Consider the following 18,774-nt stretch of genomic DNA (forward strand, 5'->3'; position numbering starts at 1 on the left):
TAATGACTTTATAAAATACTCAAAAACAGCAGGAGATGCATATTGTTTTAAAAATAATTTCGTAAAGTATCACGCTACTGATTACTTTGTACTTCAAGAGCAATTTTCTAATATTTTACAAGGAATTTTTTAAAAGAAGAACAATTATGTGAAATATCAACTCCTTGTTTTTCTTTGTTAAAGTCTACAAAAAATCTTGGCTTAGTCTTTGTATTCCCTTTCCTACCACTTCCAACTTGAGTTAATAATTTAAGTGTATGTAAACGTTGCTTGACAGATCTAATCCAAAAGATTGCCATGCTAAAATGAAATTGGGCAGGATATATAGGAAGAATGGAAGATAACCATTGGACGAAGTGAATTATTGAATGGCGACCAGAGAAAAAAAGAGAAATAGAGAGACAGACCTTAAAACGGATGCAAAAAACAACAAACAGAAATGAATGGACGCACCTAAGGGAGGCTTACATCCGACGATGAATGGAATATCTTTTGATGATGATAATGAAACGTTGATGACCGTGCAAATATTAATTCTATAGTTTCCAATTTTATTCAGCTTATAACAACAGCTGCAGAATTGTCCGTAGGTTTTATAAATTTTCCAAAAAAACATCCTCCAGTCCCTTGGTGGAACCAGGAATGTAAGATGGCAATCAGAGAGTCAAAAAGAACTTTTTACAAATTTAAAAAATTCCCCACACTCCAAAACCAACTCGAATTTAAGCAAAAGCGAGCCTACTGTAGATATATATTGAAGAAAAGCAGAAAAGAAGCATGGAAAGCGTATGTCTCGTCCTTAAATTCATCTACTCCTATTTCCGAAGTTTGGCAAATGATTAATAAAATGAATGGAAAAAAATCCTTCAATACAATTCATTATCTAGAACATAACAATCTTACTTGCTCGACGAAAGAACAAATAACTGCTATACTTGCTGATACGTATCAAAGACACTCCAGCAATGACATTATCTCTACAAATTCCATAATACACAAACAAAATTTAGAGAACACTTATATAGATTTAGAAGATCATACTAATTCTCCTCTTAACGACGAACTCTCAATGGACGAGTTACTATATTCATTAAACTGTACAAAAGATACCAGTCCTGGACCTGATAATATTCCAGTTGCCTTTTTAAAATCATTACCCGAAGAAGGTAAACAATACCTTCTAAAAATTTACAATTTTATCTGGACAAAAAATGTGTTTCCTGATAGTTGGCACCAGTCAATTATTATTCCAGTCCTTAAGCAGGGAAGAAGAAAATCAGACCCGAAGTCTTATCGACCGATCTCGCTAACATGTTCGACATGTAAAATTCTGGAAAAAATAGTAAGCAGTAGACTACTGTGGTATCTAGAAGACAAACAACTTCTTACCCCTATTCAAAGTGGTTTCAGGAAATCAAGGTCTACTTTAGTTAATCTAGTTGATATAGAATCCGAAATTCACGAAGCATTTGGATGCAATCAAGAGTGTTTAGCAGTTTTCTTTGATATAACCCATGCGTATGATACAATTTGGAGAGCCGACATATTACAAAACTTATCCAGATGGTCAATCAAAGGTAACATCCTTAAGTTTATAAAAAATTTTCTAATATTTCGTGAGTTTAAAGTTCGTGTAGATAATGTTTGTTCAAAGCCAACAACACAAATTAATGGTATCCCGCAAGGATCTACACTAAGCGTAGTATTGTTCCTTATTGCGATTAATGATATCTCTAAATCCTTTAGTTCATTAGTAAAAGCACGCTTATATACTGATGATCTCGTCATATTTTCTCGAGGGAAAAATGTTCTAACACTTACCAGATATATACAAGCCGCTATCAATCAACTAGAAAATTGGTCAGAGAGATGTGGTCTACAGATATCTCCAAACAAAACAAAAGCAATTTTCTTTAGCAAGAGCCCAAAAAACATTATACTACCACCTAATCTCACCTTATACTCGTTACCTATTACTTATGTTAAATCAACTACCTTCCTAGAAATGAAACTAGATCAAAGGTTAATCTGGAAAGATCATATTTTTCATCTTCGACAAACAACTCAAAATGGTCTAAATTTATTGAAAAGCATATCTCACAAGCAATGGGGAGCTGATTTCCAAACACTCATAACTGTCTACAGAACTCTAATTCGTTCTAAACTAGATTATGGCGCAGTTGCTTATAATTCAGCCAAAGCATCAATACGTAAATTACTAGACCCAATACACAACACAGGAATAAGAATAGCACTGGGAGCTCATCATACTAGCCCAATTGAAAGTTTATATTGTGAATCAGGTGAACCTTCCCTCTCCCCCTCTCCCCCTGGTTCCTTACCGCTCTTAGGTAATACCATCGGCAAGGCCATTTACATATGGGCCTATTTTACATACATTTTTCTTCTGGTTCCTTACCGCTTCTAGCTAAGAACCAGCAACAAAACTTTATTACTAATTCAGGCAGCGCAAGGCATCTCTAAGTTTCGTTCGCTAACTGAACACGTACGGGGGTGTCTTGACGAAGAATGGGTGGTTTTAGTTGGTAGGCAGGGCAACAGAAAGGCATCCGTTTGCAGGACCTCCTCTACATAGGGGGAAATGGGCTCAGATGTTTTCCTCTGCCCTGAATCCAACACACGCCGAGCAATGGTATGGTGTTTAGAACATTTCCACCCTCATCAAAAAAAAAAAAAACTACCTCAGCCTTGTGTATGCTGCTAAATTGTCAGCCAATCCACATATACCGACATTTAAAAACACGTTTGCTGACAGATTCACATCGACATTTAACACCTCACAAAGATTAAGTCCCCCGTTTTATATTCGGATCCAAAAATTACAAAATAGTTTAAACATACATTTTCCTGAGACGTACAATGTAACTAACCTTAATCATTAACCTCCTTGGAGAATACAGCTGCCTATTTGTGATACAAGTCTTACTATCAATAACAAATATGACACACTACGTAGTATATTTAAAAAGAAAGCAGCAGAGAAATTAAACTGCTCTCATAACTCCCTCATTTTTACAGACGCGTCTAAATCCGACAATGGGGTAGGGGCTTCTTTTACAACTTTACACCAAGACTACTCCTTCTCACTTTCCCTACGATCAACCATATTTTCCGCAGAACTTCTTGCTATTTTGCAAGCAATAACATTTGTAAATAATAAAAACATACAAAACTCTTTGATAATAACTGACTCTTTAAGTGCTCTCAGCTCTATGAAACAGTTATACACAAACCATCCCATTCTATTGCTTATAAAGTCAGAACTAATGAGATGTCAAGAAAACGACCGATTTGTTAAATTCCTTTGGGTTCCGTCACACTGTGGTATAACTGGAAACGAAAAAGCTGATCAATTGGCCAGGGAAGCAGCAGAAAATCCACAATCAACATTATTCACTAAATGCGTTTATAGCGACCTGAAGCAATATTTTAGAAACAAAATAAGCGAGGAATGGCAACTACACTGGAACAATTCTGAGACATCCATGAAAAACATTAAGCAAGAGGTAGCTGTATACAAACTCCCATTCAAGCGACGAGACCAAGTATGCATCTCTAGATTACGTATAGGCCATACGAAGTTAACACACGATTAGCTTCTAAGTAAAGAACAAATTCCCATGTGCTACAGTTGTGATAGTGTAACTACAGTGGACCATGTGCTAGTGGACTGCCCTTTGTACACCCTAGAACGACTTCAAGCTGGATTACCCACTTCATCCAAAGAGTGCTTAAACGGCTTCAATATTGACAAAACTATAAACTTTTTACAAAATACAAGACTAGTTCACAAAATATAGTGTAACATTATTAACATTTATGTAATTTATTGTACCATGCTAATAACCCCTAGTGGTTGAAGCAATTTTGTAAATAAAAAAAAAATAATGAAACGTTGTTGCAACAACCTTTAGTTAGGCATTTTCACTGTTATTGGACTTATATTAATATTAATTTTAGTGTTTGAAATTACGTTGATAATACTTTTTATACTAGACCTATAAAATTCAGTATCGGGTTCGAGAATTCTGGAATGGGTATCAAATGAGAAAGGTACAATAAGCCTATTGGTATGAAGGTTAATGTCAGAGAGGTTCCAGAAAAAAAAAAAGTGGGTTTTGTTGATGTGATCACGCTAAAACCTTTTTCACCCTTTTTCAAGTTCCAAAATTCGTTCCAAAATTCGTAGAGTGCATAGTCGTTTATTCCTCACTCTATCCAAGGTGTTTTCCTGGGTTTTTTAGCATATTAGTCGTTCTTCCAGGTAACGGGAATTTATTCTGGTTCTGTTAGCTACTACTTTTAGAGTACGTAGTACATTTCAAGTATTACTTTTTGTAGAAAATATACTATCACTAAAGGTTAAGAGCATCAATCATCCTATTTGTTGGTGCACGTGTGATATCTTATTTTTCATCTTCCCAACAGCCTAAGGTAGTGAGGGCAAGAGGGCATTCTGCTATCTGGCTTTCCTTAGTGGTTGCAGCAATCTTCCCCAAAAGATGTATTATAATATTTAAAATACTTATTTTATATTCCTAACAAGGATATGTGAAAATTGTCCAAATAGCAGTTGTAAAATTTGGACATACAGCACTTTCTTAGCTATTCCCCACCTCTCAGCTCTCATACCACGAAATAATCTGTTTAAATATACAGTGTTTAAAAATATTTAATAAAAAATGAGTTATTTTTTAAAAGGTCAATATGCCAGGTGTATTAATTCTATAAATGCAAAAATATCAACTTACTGTATTCGTCAATATTAGATAACATAAAAATTGGCATTCAAGATAATTATGTTTACGTATATTTAGTCGAAATCACTGATAAGTCAAGAAGATATATTGCTCATTTATTGATTCGTGTCTTAAGCGTTCAGATGTTATCAATATATTATTTAATTTTATAAACTCAACTAGGGATAATCAATGCTTAAACGAAATGTTTTTTTCGAGAGGAATCAACAACTTTTCGTGCGCACATTTGTTCCTATTTACAATTTATGGTTAATTTTATCTGATATTAAACTATGTATGGTGAAGCCAAAAAAATATAAAAAAATAATATTTTATCATATAATTAAAAAAAACTTATTTCTTTACGACTTAGAATAAATAGGATGGCAGAAGAAATAAGAAATACGTTTTTGTACTAACGAAAGACCCAAGAAAATTGTTATTGTTAGCAGTCTCCATATTGATAAAATACTTAAGTCCTTTTGTCACAATATTAGGTTATATTAAATATTGTAGAATAGATGCAATGATGGAAAAAATAATAATGGTTAATGGCTAAAATTATGGCAATATTTATAAAGTAGGTAGTAAGTTTTTGTTGCACAATTATTCGAAACAATTTATTTATATTTATAACTAAATACTTTAATACATTTTAACAACTGATCTCTTTAGATTAGTTGGAGCTGAAATGCTTGACTGACAGAGAAGATAGAGATGGTCTTGCCTGAGCAAGCACTATCTATTATCTCCTGAGCACATAACCAATAGCTCAAAGATCTCGGCTCGAAAGACTGATACATGTAAGCCGAGAGCCTGGGCAGATTCAAATCTGATTCCGCTCCCATATACTCATATCATCCTTTAAAATGAAAATAAATTTGATAATGGCATTAAAAACTAGAGTTATTAACGTCACATATATCACAAAAAAAGAGGAAAACGTGAAAAACCATTTTATTAGAAAATTCTTATCCTTGTCACTTACTTAAAAAATTTATTTTCTCATCGAATAATAATGCTGACAGTAGAAATGTTACACTTTTAGATGGTAATGAAAATTTACAGAATAATCTTGAATCTAATAACACCAACCAAGATATAGCTATTTTTTCGTCATCCAAGTATATTGAGGAATTGACACCCAAACTTATCAATTTATTTAAAAATTAAAATATAAACATAGCTCAGAGTAACTCAGTAACAATTGGTTAAATATATTATATATTTTTAACCAATTATTAATATTATATATTATCTTATATATTACCTTATATATTAATATATAAGGTAAAAACACCATTAAAAAAATTGGAAAAATCCAATATTCTATACCGCGCCGCGTGGTGAATGTAGTAATGTATATGTTGGGAAAACTTCGAGAAATTTAAAAGGGAGAATGATCTCTCACGAAAGTGACTGCAGGTTGCATAAAAATTCTTGTGCCTTAGCTGAACATTATGTGTCTACTGAACATATTATCAATTTTAATGAGGTGAAAATATTGGACGGAGAGAGGAATTATCATAAAAGGGTTTTCTTGGAAATGTTACATATTCATAACACCAAAACAGTAATGAATAAAAAGAGTTACATCAATGACTTAAGTTGAATGTTAACATGTTAAAAATGTTCAACTAAACCTGTTCATGAAACCTTATGTTACCTTAATGAATTAAAACATCTTGATATCTTTTTTTTTTATAATATTCCCGGAATTTATTCCAACAAAATGAAATTAGGAAAATTTATATTCAAGAAATAGTAATTTTACCGACAAATTTATTTAATAATGCCTTTTTCAATATCATATTATTCAAAATAACCTTTAAAACCCAGTTTTTTACCCCAGCTACATACCGCGTTAAAATTACTTTTGTAAAACAAATCAGTCAATATTACGAGGGCTGAGAACCATAGGGATCCAAGCGACAGTTTGTACAAAATTTGTTTTTTAACAGAAATCTATTGTTCTTTGAATTCTGCATTTAATGGTATTGAAAGTCATTCAAGAATTTAAACAGAAGAAACCAAGTCATTATTAATCGTTTAAGAATTGGCCATACTGCTTTAACACACAAATACCTAATAACAAAAGAACCACTACCTATCTGCTCCAGCTGCTCTGACCCACTGACTGTGAAACACATCCTGCTTCACAGATGATGATCTCAAGACAATTCTCACCAAAAAAATTTAGACAGTGTTAAGCTATTTAAAAGACATCAAGTTATTCAATTTTATTTAATGTAATATTTCATCTATTTGTTATATCCACTAATAACCCTGCGCGGTTGATGTGGTTTTGTGTTTAAATAAAAAAAAAAGAAATTTTAGTTGTCTTTATTCTTTTCGGTAACTGATTTTTTTATTCCGATTTACTCATTTGCATCGAAAACGAAAAATCCAACAGTCTCTTAGAAGATAAAAATTTCGAAGAAATGGTACCGAAAAGCCATGTAGACACCGCGATGAATCCTTTGATGAAGTTCTGTACGATTCCCTTCCCCTCCGGTCACACGCTGTACCACGCGCTATCGATTCTGACGCGACTGTAGTAGTGGGTCGGATAAGGTATATATATTTAGTCTAACTCCACAATCTTACATTCAAATCCAACGCTAGACTGATCGCGACTGTGAAGAAACTTGCGTGTTTCAATTTTCACTAATTTATTTATTTTTTTTTTTTTGAAAAAAATGTGCGTCGGAAAAATTGTTAGTGACATCGAAAGGACTAATCCTGTGATTGGGAAGTTAGAGTTTAAAAATGTGGAACAGGTTCGACCTCAGACTGAAGATCATCAGTCCTGCAACCCCGATAGAGGAGAGTACGAACAAGACATTCTGGGGGTTTCTACCAAATATGTATATTATTTGTTCCAAGCTATTAAGAAATTACAACAACAATTTTTTAAATCAAATTCTTACAAGTAAGTTTTATTTCCAAGTTAATTATTTTAATTGTAGCGAACGTAAATGCATATTGCGTCAAGAAAATCATTAAAAACTTGCAGTCCATTAATAAGATAATATTGCATACTGTATTACAACCATCATTTGTGGCCTACGTGATCTTTAGTAATACTTTCATTATCGCATTTAGCGATGGTAATTTATCTATTCAAATTTTAAAACAATAGCATACGTCAAGTTGTCTACGTTCGTCAATTAAAAGCCAATACATTAATCACTAGGATCTAGCATAATTAATATTTTTATCAATTTCCTATTTTTTGCATCCCAGTAGTCAGTTAATGAAATATTGTAATTAATTTTAACTCCACATATGCTAATTATTATTATATTTTAAGGATTCTCAGGCACACCACACAACCAGCCCATTTCATCACTGCAGTTTCTGTGATCTTCGTAGCATATCTAATGATGCCAGGAAAAACTCACCCTAAAATGTCTCTTCTGTGGAACTTGCTCTATTTGGGGGCATTCAGCGCTCATTTTGGCGCACAGATCTGGATGACGTTCGTTTCCGGCTTGGCTCTTTTCTTCTCCCTATCCAGACATACTTTTGGCAGTGTTCAGCAAGTATTGTTTCCTAAATACTTTCTCTTGAACACTGTGCTTAGCTTCATCACCCTGTTTGTGTTCATGAAGACCAACAACAGCGTCCTCTTGGAATCCTGGGAGAATTTGATACAGGTAATAACATAACATACTCATTAAAATTCAACAAATTGTCTTTTGAAAAAGCTATATTTTTGATTAAAATTTAAGAGTTAAATTTTTGTAGAAAACAAACAAAATATCATAAAATTACTGAGATAAATATTTAACAAGATTTATTGCCCCTAATAACAACTGTAATTACCAAATGTTTTTATTCACCAAAGCAAAAATTCCTTTAAAAATATTGTCAAATTTTATAAATAAACAATATATTTTACAATATAATAGATTTATCGATTAATTTTTTCTCAGCTGGCGCTTATAATTTAACAATACACGTAATAATAAATTATTCCACTTTTCAAAGACCTTGGCCTTGTATCATATGCTGCGTGCAGTTTTTCAACCTTTAATTTCTTTAACAAGCATTTAATTTCACACACCAGTTGTACCTATTCTATGATGTAATGGCTATGTAAGCAAATTGCTTCAATTGCTTTGGAGGCAATGCTAGAGGGCAGCGTCAAGGTTTAGATAAATAGTACAATAAATACTAATGCATTGTATGCTGTGAAACAGCTGACAATTATTTTTAAACATAATTCATACTGCTTTATGAAAATTTTAAAAAAGATTTGTTTTGCATATTAGTTCGTTAAATATCAAGACGAAGAAAAATGTTCTTCATTTTGTGGTTCCTATCCAGATGTTGGCGATAAGCATACCAATTTAGACTTTTTTTAACAAAAACAAGGAAAAAATTTTATTTTGGACACATATTAAAATTTATGTTAATTTATTATAACTGATTTACACAGGAAAATACTCATAAAATTTCTTAGTGATGTAGGCAGAAAACAAATATCTTGACTAAAAATCATTCACGTAAAGAAAAATTGATTCTTGTGGCATTTTTACGTTATTTCCTCTTTTTAATAAAAATTAATTATAATTTCAGTTTAAAATATTTTATGATATTGACGTTTCTATTTCCACTTCGAAATTTGAAGAGCGATTTTCGAAGTGGAAATCAACACATCAAAATAAATATATTTCCATTGAAAGTGTGATTAATTCCGATTAAAAATATTAGATAAGAACAATTTAATGTTTACAAAAGTTATGTTTTTTCTTTACTCTCTTCAACTTTACAATCATTTTTAAATCCTTTTATAAGTTTGCTTGACAATGCCAGTTGATATATCACAATTTATTAAAAAAAACTTAACAAGAATATTATTACAAACAATAAATTAATTTTAAACAATATTAATTTTAAGTAAAAAACGCTTAAATAAGTAAAAATTACTGAATTGCTTAATATATAAATTGATTTTTATATAATTATTTGATGAGCATTTTTTTGTTGCAGGCTTTATCCATCTCCTTGTGTTTCCTCGTAGAACTAGTAGTTCGTCTGTACTTCACTCCTCCTCTTTTACGCCTCATTGGAATTAAACACAAGATCGAAAAAGAGGCCGGAGTGGGTCTCGAAGTAGGAAAGTACGACCTGGGAAGGCTGAAAGATTGCCCTTACTACCTGAAGATTCACAAATCGTTTAGATCCATTCACATGACTATCGCCATCTTAAATTTGGTTGCGATGGCATGCACTACTCTGCATCTTTATTATTTATCCCAAAAATTATGTTCAATTTGAAAGGTTATCCAAAATGGTTAACAGACTGACTAACTACTGAGGATATGAACACCAAAGATTGATTGGTGCTTTAGTCTGTGGTTCAAGATGCTTCTTGGCTACTTGGAATGTATGTAGAGATTGTGTTTTTCGCGTGTGTGCCTATATTGTAGCATTTGTAATACTCCTACTATAAATTAGAAATTATTTATTTGTTTATTATCAGTATTATTATATTTTGTACTTGATTAATAATATTTATTAATAAATTTTGTAACAAATTATTTGGATTATTATTTTTTACCCAAACTATTCATTCAGGTCTGAAGCCATTTCATTGTTGCATCGCAATACAATTTGCTGCTTATACAACGAATTAGCCACAATTTTACTTTAAGATTAAGATAAGTTTATTTCGATGTTTCGATTTCCGAAGTGGAAGTTCCAAAAATACAAAACAATAATAAATTAAATAAATTTTGTTTTTGATACTTAATAAAAGATTATTCTAATAATTAAATGTTATTTGACTCATTTATATTGAAAATTCAAACATATTATACATTTTAAAGTACCTAGATGAAATTTTCAATATTTTTGAGTTGCTTTCTCGGGATAACAGTAAAACACTCCTGTTAGTGATCCCACAGTAAATTATGGGGAAAAAACCCAGCAGAATGCAGTAGGATCTGGTTACCCATAGCAAAAGGGAAAATCAATAGAAAGAAAATACCACTATTAGTACATTAATAACATCTTCAGCCTTCAGTAATCCAACTTTGGACATAGGCCTCCCCCAAATCAATCCAGTGTTTTCTATTTTGCGCCACTTGCTTCCAGTTGTGTCCTCCGATCTTCCTAATGTCATCAGCCCATCTCATTTGTGGTCTTCCTCTGCTTCTCTTTCCTAACCATGTTTTCCATTGTTGTATTTCGTGGTTCCATCCTTTATCCTTCAGTCGGGCATTGTGCCCTGCGAAGCTCCATTTTAATTTGGCAGCATGTTCTCCTGCGTCTTTTACTTTGGTTTTGCTTCTAATCCATTTGTTTCTTTTTTTGTTTATAAGTCCCACCCCGAGCATTGATCTTTCCATCGCTCTTTGTGCTTTTCCATCCCTCTTTGTGAACCATACATGAGTATAGGGAGGATACACAAATCGTAAATTCTGTTATTACCCAATAAAGAAAAAGAAGAAGATCAACTTTTCTTCTTCTTCCTGTATTGGGTAATATCCCAGGGGATAATTTGCCCAGCTAATTCAGGAGGGATATTCTCAACTTGCTCTAGACAATCGAATATCCCCATATAACACTCTTCTTCTTGGACCAAACAGTTAGTATAGGAAAGACAATACAACAGATGATAAAACTTCTCTCGCTTGGGAGTAGCAACCAAGCTGACCACGTAGCAGAAATGCTACCAACGGATGATAGTCAGAGAACAAAGGTGTAAAAGAAGAGAGGAATTTGTAAGGTTATGTTATAGTAGAATATAAGAAAGGAATATATATTTTGGATTGATTTTGGCTAGATTAAGAAAAGTAATCAACAAATTTAGTCTTTGAGGATTAAGAGTAGAGAGCAAATCTCTATAGGAATTTGTAGTTTTGTTTTAACCAATTCTTTGTAGAGGTCAAAATTTGGAGAAACGTTTATTGGACACTCTAGCATAATATGATTCAGAGATCCAATTTGACCACATTCACAGTATGGGTTGTCACTAATACTTATGCGGAATAAATGAACTGGAGTGGAACAATGTCCTGTTCTCATTCTAATTACTGTGGTGATATGCCTTCTGTCTTTATAAGGAAATTGATTGAACCATGGTGATTTGTTCCATTTATTGACTAGTTTACTATAAAACGATCCATTATAAGTCTCACCCCGAGTATTGATCTTTCCATCGCTCTTTGTGCCTTTACTATTTTATCCATATTAGACTTGGTGAAAGTCCACGTCTGTGAACCATTCGTGAGTATAATGAGGATACACTGATCGTAAATTCTGGTTTTCAAATATTGTTCTATTTTAGTGCTTTTCAAAATCCAACTCAGTTTTTCAAATCCTGCCCACGCTAACCTTATTCTTGTGGTAATTTCAGCAGTTTTATTTTCTTTGTTAACTTTTATTATCTGTCCCAGGTAGATGTATTCGCTTACTGTTTCTAAATTTATGTCGTTCAACGTTATTTCTCTAATGTTCGGTATATTTGTCATTAATTTTGTTTTTTCCAAGTTCATCTTAAGACCTACTTTTTCCGAAGCTTGAAATAGTTACGTCACCATGGTCTGTAGTTCTTCGAAACTGGTAGCGAATATTACAGTGTCATCAGCGTTTCTCAAATGACTCAGTTTTCTTCCATTAACATTTATTCCTTTATCTGCCCAGTTAATGTCTTTAAACACGTCTTCCAGTCCAAGTGTAAATAGCTTTCATGAGATCTCCCTGGCAAATTCCTCTGTTGCTTGGTATAGCTTTGGTTTTCGCATCTATTTGTATTTTCATTGTAGCTTTCTTGTAAATATTATGTATGAGCATTCTGTATCGGGGGTCAATCCTGCAGTTATTCATACCTCTCTCTATTGCCCAAAGTTCTATGAAGTCGAATACCTTTTCATAATCAACGAAGCCAATGTATAAGTTCAAGTGATATTTTATCACAATCACAGTTCTGACTGTAAGAATGTGATCCGCTGTACTGTAACCCTTTAGGAATCCTCCCTGCTCTACCGGTTGAAAGCTATCGAGTTTCGACGTTAAACTGTTAGTTATTACTCTCATAAACAGTTTGTACATTTGGGTCAGCAGTGAGATTGGCCTATAGTTCTTCATTTCTCACCTGTCTCCTTTTTTGAAGAGAAGTATTGTCAAACTGCCATTCCAATCATCTGGGACTTCTCATCTGAGAAGACATTCGTTGAAAAAATTTTTCAATTCTTCGAGAATAATTTCACTCCCCTCCTTCAACATTTCTACAAGTATTCCTTTCGGGCCCAGTCAATAACATATCAGTCGCCTATTATCAAAGTCGCCAATCCTTGACCAATTTTACAGGAACCGCGTAATTTTGTGGTAGCTTTATTTCGGTTACGATTTGCCTGATTATTTTAATTTGTTGTAAATATGTAATGTGGATTTTGTTTCACACAAATTTTTTATAGTCTGTCAAGTATCTACTGAGAAAATTCAGAAAGAAAAATGAATATTAGCGATTGTGTTACTAATACTGTATCTTTGGTTACTTTGTTACACATTTCGCTGCCTCCAAGTCATTTGAAATGGATGTAGTTAAATCAAAAGTCATTCTTGTCAAAAATAATTTTGTTTTAATGAAATTACACAGATAGTGACATATTTTCCTCACTTTGTGGACCACAGAATAAGTCTTCGTGGTTAGGTACGCTTGATAGATCCATGTTCTGTAAAACTGCTTTGTAGGATTCCAACCTTGGATTTTGGAGCCAAGTGTCTCCAAAATAAATTTCAAGCAAATTCTTGACGCCTTTTAATTTCTCCCGACTGACATTTTATGTATTGTTGGCTTCAAGTATGGTAAGATTCATACGAGATAACCTTTCTTTAATCTTGGTTAAGCTTCGAAACACTCCAGTTGAAACGTTGAAATTTGCATCACCCTTCATCAAAATATCTTAAGGTTTTTGATGGATTGTTTCAGATAAAGTCGTTAATATTCGGTTAGTTTAAAACGCCACTCCCTTGTAGCTTTAATCATGATATCAGCCTCGGTATTCCAGTCGAAAAAGTTAAAATCATGGTCAGCTAACAAAACAAGAAGATTTCCCGCATTGGTCCTCGGTCTAGCAATAGCTGAATGAGTTATGAGACCCAAGTGCAGCCTTTGAGTATCCCTGAATGACAGTGAGGTGATGGTGAGGTACAGTGATGTAAATAAAGCTGTCTGCTGTAATATGACTGCTGATCTGGCACTTTTGGCAAGGACAGGTTTTTCTGAAGGTCGAAGGAGAACATGATTATGTTGGTATTTTATTCCTTTAGTAAATTATAGAATGGCCTGGCTCGTAGCTTGTAGATTCTTTTTTGACATTTGATAAACATGTGTAACACATGTATGTGGATCATTTGAGTAAAAACGGCTGAGTTTAGTAATGTTTAAGTTTTTAGACAGATATGTCCGTTCGGATTTGCAACGGCAATAATGTGACTCAATACATTTTAGCTTCATTATAAAAGCCATAAAAATTTGTTTCTTAGTTAAAAATTTGGTTTTCTTTCTATCTCCACCCCTTTTTCAGTAAAAGTATAGTACAATATTGTCCTTTTTATAATTTTTAATGATTGTTCTAACTCTTTGTCTTGTAATACGAAATATATTCAGAAATGCCTTTAGGCAGACATTTACAACCGTATTATCACTTAAATTAATAAGATATTTGGATGTCGTTGTTTTCGCTGATCTCCTGCACCTTCCTTCTTGCAATGGAGGCCGTGGCTAGAATAAGTGCCTATAGGCCTATGGGCCCTTCTTCCGGAGAACACAGAATTGAACTCGTACATTGCGTCGGTTGTTGGTTTAGCATAATATCTACATTATAATGTAAATGCTAGATATTTTCTGATAACCAATGTTTGTTAGGTATATAATCTAAGAAATCACATTTCTCAATAAATACATTCTTGAAAAATAAGCACCAATCCAAATGTAATATAAGAATTATAGAGTCAAAAATCATTAGCAGATTATATTGTCACTAATTAAAAAATACTACTAAGTACAACAAATAATAGAAACCCAAATAACAAAATAACTACACAGAGAAGAAGAAGAAATATAACGTACAATATTTTAAAATGAAACAGTTTATTTTAAACTTTTTTCACAACTCACGATTTGCTTACAAAATTCTCCTATTATAATATACGATTTCCTGCAACATCAATGGCTTTGTCCTATCAGGTATGCAACTCTAAATACAAACAATACAAACCCATTGAAACGAATAAACACACGCAATTCACAAGAGCTACTACATAATAGAATTGTTGATCATTTCTCCAGTAATTGTAATTACCTGCACCTCACGGCATTATACGATGTTTTAGATATATTATTAAGTAAGAAAATAGAATTTTTATAATTCTTGCATATCCCAATTATGTAGACTGTGTCTCGTCATGTACCTACTAAATTTTATTTTTACTTAAAAGTGTTATTTTTCAAGTTTATGACCAGTCAAGTGTTGTATTTATTATTATTAATCATAAAATTGTTAAACTATATCTTCCAAAGACATTTTTTTGTTTCTCAGAAAACATTTATTTTTATTTAACTTTACTAGACAAGTGCACTTTACAGACATTATTTATTTTACAGTGGAACCTAAACGGCTATTACAACAACATAGAACCTCTTAATATATGAATGAAAGAATTGTCTTCTCTAATATTCTGTTTACGGAAGACATATCTTAAACCCAACAACTTGCATATCAAAAACTGTACTAGTTTTTGTATAGTAACTGTACCTCCCTCATCCAAATGAAAATGTACTTACAGCACTTAATTGATCATATTTCTGCTCCCAACTTAATACATGTTTATTTAAATTGCCATAATAGCACATGGGGTAGTATAAACACAGAAAAATGTGGAAGAGTTCTTCAGAAATTAATAGATAATCAAAATCTAATATTAATGAATACTGGTAAACCTACTCATTTTAGCTCCCACAATAGTACTTTTTCTGCCATCGATATACAGTTGTGTGATCACTGTAAGTTTTTCTTCAAACAGTCTTAACTACCTGTATAATAGCGACCATTTTCCTCTAACAATTAAAACCATTGGGTATGGTCAGCCGGATATTCCTGTTTAACAAAAATGGAAATTAAACTCCGCAAACCGGGACTTATATAGAGATCTAATAAATAATTATCTTACGAATCTTATTCTAGAAGATAGCATAGATTTTGTAACGCATTATTTCAATGATATTATACTAAAAAGCGTTAATATCAAACAACAACAATTTTAAAAAAACTTATAACGGGCGAAAACAAAATATCTTATTACAAACAAAATATCAAAGTAAAAAAGAAACATGGTCAAATTATTGCCTAACATTTTAGCTATCGAATTTCACGATAAAATACTTAATAAATAAATAAAGAAATATAAAATTTTAACATTGAATAAATCTTGAATATTTGGCCTTATTTGGAACTGGTAACTTAATAAGCCCAGTTTCATTTTGGTGAAAGAAACTTTTATTCATAATAAAAACAAAAATTTTTTAATACATTACATATATCGCACATTTACACACATCGAGGACATACAAATATATCCTTGTCGTCTTTTGTTAATCCTATACATTCCTCGTGGATATACTTATTACAACAAATACACTTGCGCATATCAGTCACTCTATCCTCATCACACAAGAAACAGTACCATGAATCTTTTTTTAAATTTGGTTTTGGTTTTGCTGAGCTATGAGATTGTGCACTAAATAAATCTCTGGTAACTTCTTGTGCTGTCGCATTAATGGCCTCTCGACGTTTTTTTGTTGATACTTTTAATTCCTGTGTAATCAGCTTACTTTACTTTTACTTTTTCGTGTCTGGATCCGACTACAGTTTTTCTGCCCAATATCGGGCTACGTCTACACCCTTTGTATTTGCGAGCCATAAATCATCGAGGGTGCACTGTGATGGGCAAAGTCTGCATACTCTCAGGTGCTCCACGTTCTGTATTTCCCTACATTCACAAAGTGCGTCGCTGTCTGTCTTGATGCCCCATTTAATGAGGTTCTGTTTTACAGGGGCAACACCTGTGCTTATGCGATTCAGTGTCCGCCAGGTTCTCCAGTCCAGGTTCATTCCATTAGGTCGTTCTGGATGTAGGGGGAACAGTTCGGGTGGTTCGACGCTGACATTTCTCATAAACCTTTTCCTTGATTTAAGTCGGCTGATTCCTGGTGGTTCGTCAAACCCGTATAATTGGTGCCTTTCATCGAAAGTTTGCCTGAACTTCTCCACATATTGTGAGGCGCATCTACGGTTATCTGGTGATGAGAATCCAGCTACCCGGTACAGTAGCAAAACTTGCATTTAGTTCTTCACGTGGCTCCGTCTCACTTATTTTTACAACCTTATTTTTATTATATTTATTTGACGTGGAAATTGCATCACTATAATCGTCGCTGGAAGCTGTACCACTTGTATAAGACCCAAATGACTCACTGTCTTCATCTGAGATCTAAGTTTGAAAAACTTTGGTCAGTCCTTTTTTTTGGTAATTTTCCTTTTCTCACTACTCGAGAATGCTTTGCTTTTATTATTTTTGTTTACACCGCTGCAGGATAGCTGTTCTTCGAAATTTGTATTCTGTTTGCCAGTTGTTTCAATTTCTGGTTCGATTGTAGGATTCTTCTTGAAAATCTTCGGCGATTGTTTCAATTGTGTCTCCTTGTGTCAGACAACTAGGTGCAAAGGAAGCATCCGGAATAGCAAAGTGGATTGAATGGACATATTCCAGTTGCTTCAAACAAACCGACGTAAATATTTGCCCAAATCTTGCTCGGTTGATGGTACGTTCGTTACTATGGTTCACCCAAAAATTTAACACCTACTCATCCCAGTAAGATTTAAAACTCCTGAAGACTGCTTCATCGAGTGGTTGAAGCTCATGGATGGTGTTGGACGGTAGACAAAACAGAGTTACATCTTTTTTATTGCAGCTTCCACAATTCTAATGTCTAAATGAGATAAAGCACCAGAAATTAAAAGGGATGGTCCAGGATTTTTGAATCGGCAGAAGTGATCTGACCACTCTATAAATGCATCTGCTGTCAGCTTCCTTTCTTGGTGATTATAATTTTTGTTTTTGCTGGAAGATTACAATACCATTCTGGTTTAACTCGTTTCCCTTTCATAATGATAAGTGGCGGAATGCTGTTGCCTATGCCGTTGCCACATGCCACGATTATTTTCGCCGTGCTCTGGTGCAACCATATGCACCCTTTTAGCACCTTTACTAGCCAATACAGTTTGTTGGTAATGAAGTGTAATCTGGTATCTTTTTTCGTCCATGTTGTAAATTTGAGCAGGTTTTCCTGCGAAGCCTTTCTCATATAAAATCTGTCGAAGTTTCTTGAAATGATCAAAAAAATTATCTCTTAGAAATTTTCAATCACCTATTCCTTAATAAAAAATTCCCTTTAGTCCGGTCTGAATCAAGAATTATTCCCAATCTAAAACTTTACAAAACAAAAAGTGACCCTCCTTCCTACAGACCAATTTCTCGTCCAAGAAAAGACCTTATTATTGACTTTAAATAATAAGAATGTGCTATTGCGCTAAAACGTGATATTCTTCAATAATAATTTTCGATATTTTCAAGAATAAAAATTCTTTACTTTTGAGCAAAACTCACATTTTTGACACACCTCTTATATGATTAAAAAACATCGATCAAACATCATTCCAGAATATCCTACCTTTATTACCAATATAATAATCGTTAAGTATGTGTATATATAGATGTCGCTTTAAAATTTTAGTAAGAGGTAAATCTATAAAGACCAATATAAAGACCTACAAAGATCTTACAGCCCTCCTTAGGCAAATCCTAACAACTAACAGAAAATTTATCCACGAAAACTTCCTGTAAAACATGGTGTGTTTATAAATATTTCCAAGAGATCGCGCTGTAGGTTATGTCATCTAGAAAAATAGACAAGCTATACAACTTTGTTGACGTTGTA

General features: G+C 33.2%; 1 protein-coding gene across 1 annotated transcript; it reads left to right on the forward strand.

Moving 5' to 3' along the window:
• Positions 1–7,350: 7,350 nt before the first annotated feature.
• LOC140452178 (transmembrane protein 205-like) lies at positions 7,351–10,309 on the forward strand. The gene is made up of 3 exons (XM_072546282.1): positions 7,351–7,692; positions 8,074–8,419; positions 9,759–10,309. The coding sequence occupies exons 1-3, from the start codon at positions 7,460–7,462 to the stop codon at positions 10,044–10,046; spliced, it is 867 nt and encodes a 288-aa protein (XP_072402383.1). The 5' UTR covers positions 7,351–7,459; the 3' UTR covers positions 10,047–10,309.
• The last annotated feature ends 8,465 nt before the right edge of the window (positions 10,310–18,774 follow it).

The sequence above is a fragment of the Diabrotica undecimpunctata genome, chromosome 10, assembly GCF_040954645.1.
Source record: "Diabrotica undecimpunctata isolate CICGRU chromosome 10, icDiaUnde3, whole genome shotgun sequence".
In the NCBI taxonomy this organism is placed as follows: Eukaryota; Metazoa; Arthropoda; class Insecta; order Coleoptera; family Chrysomelidae; genus Diabrotica; species Diabrotica undecimpunctata.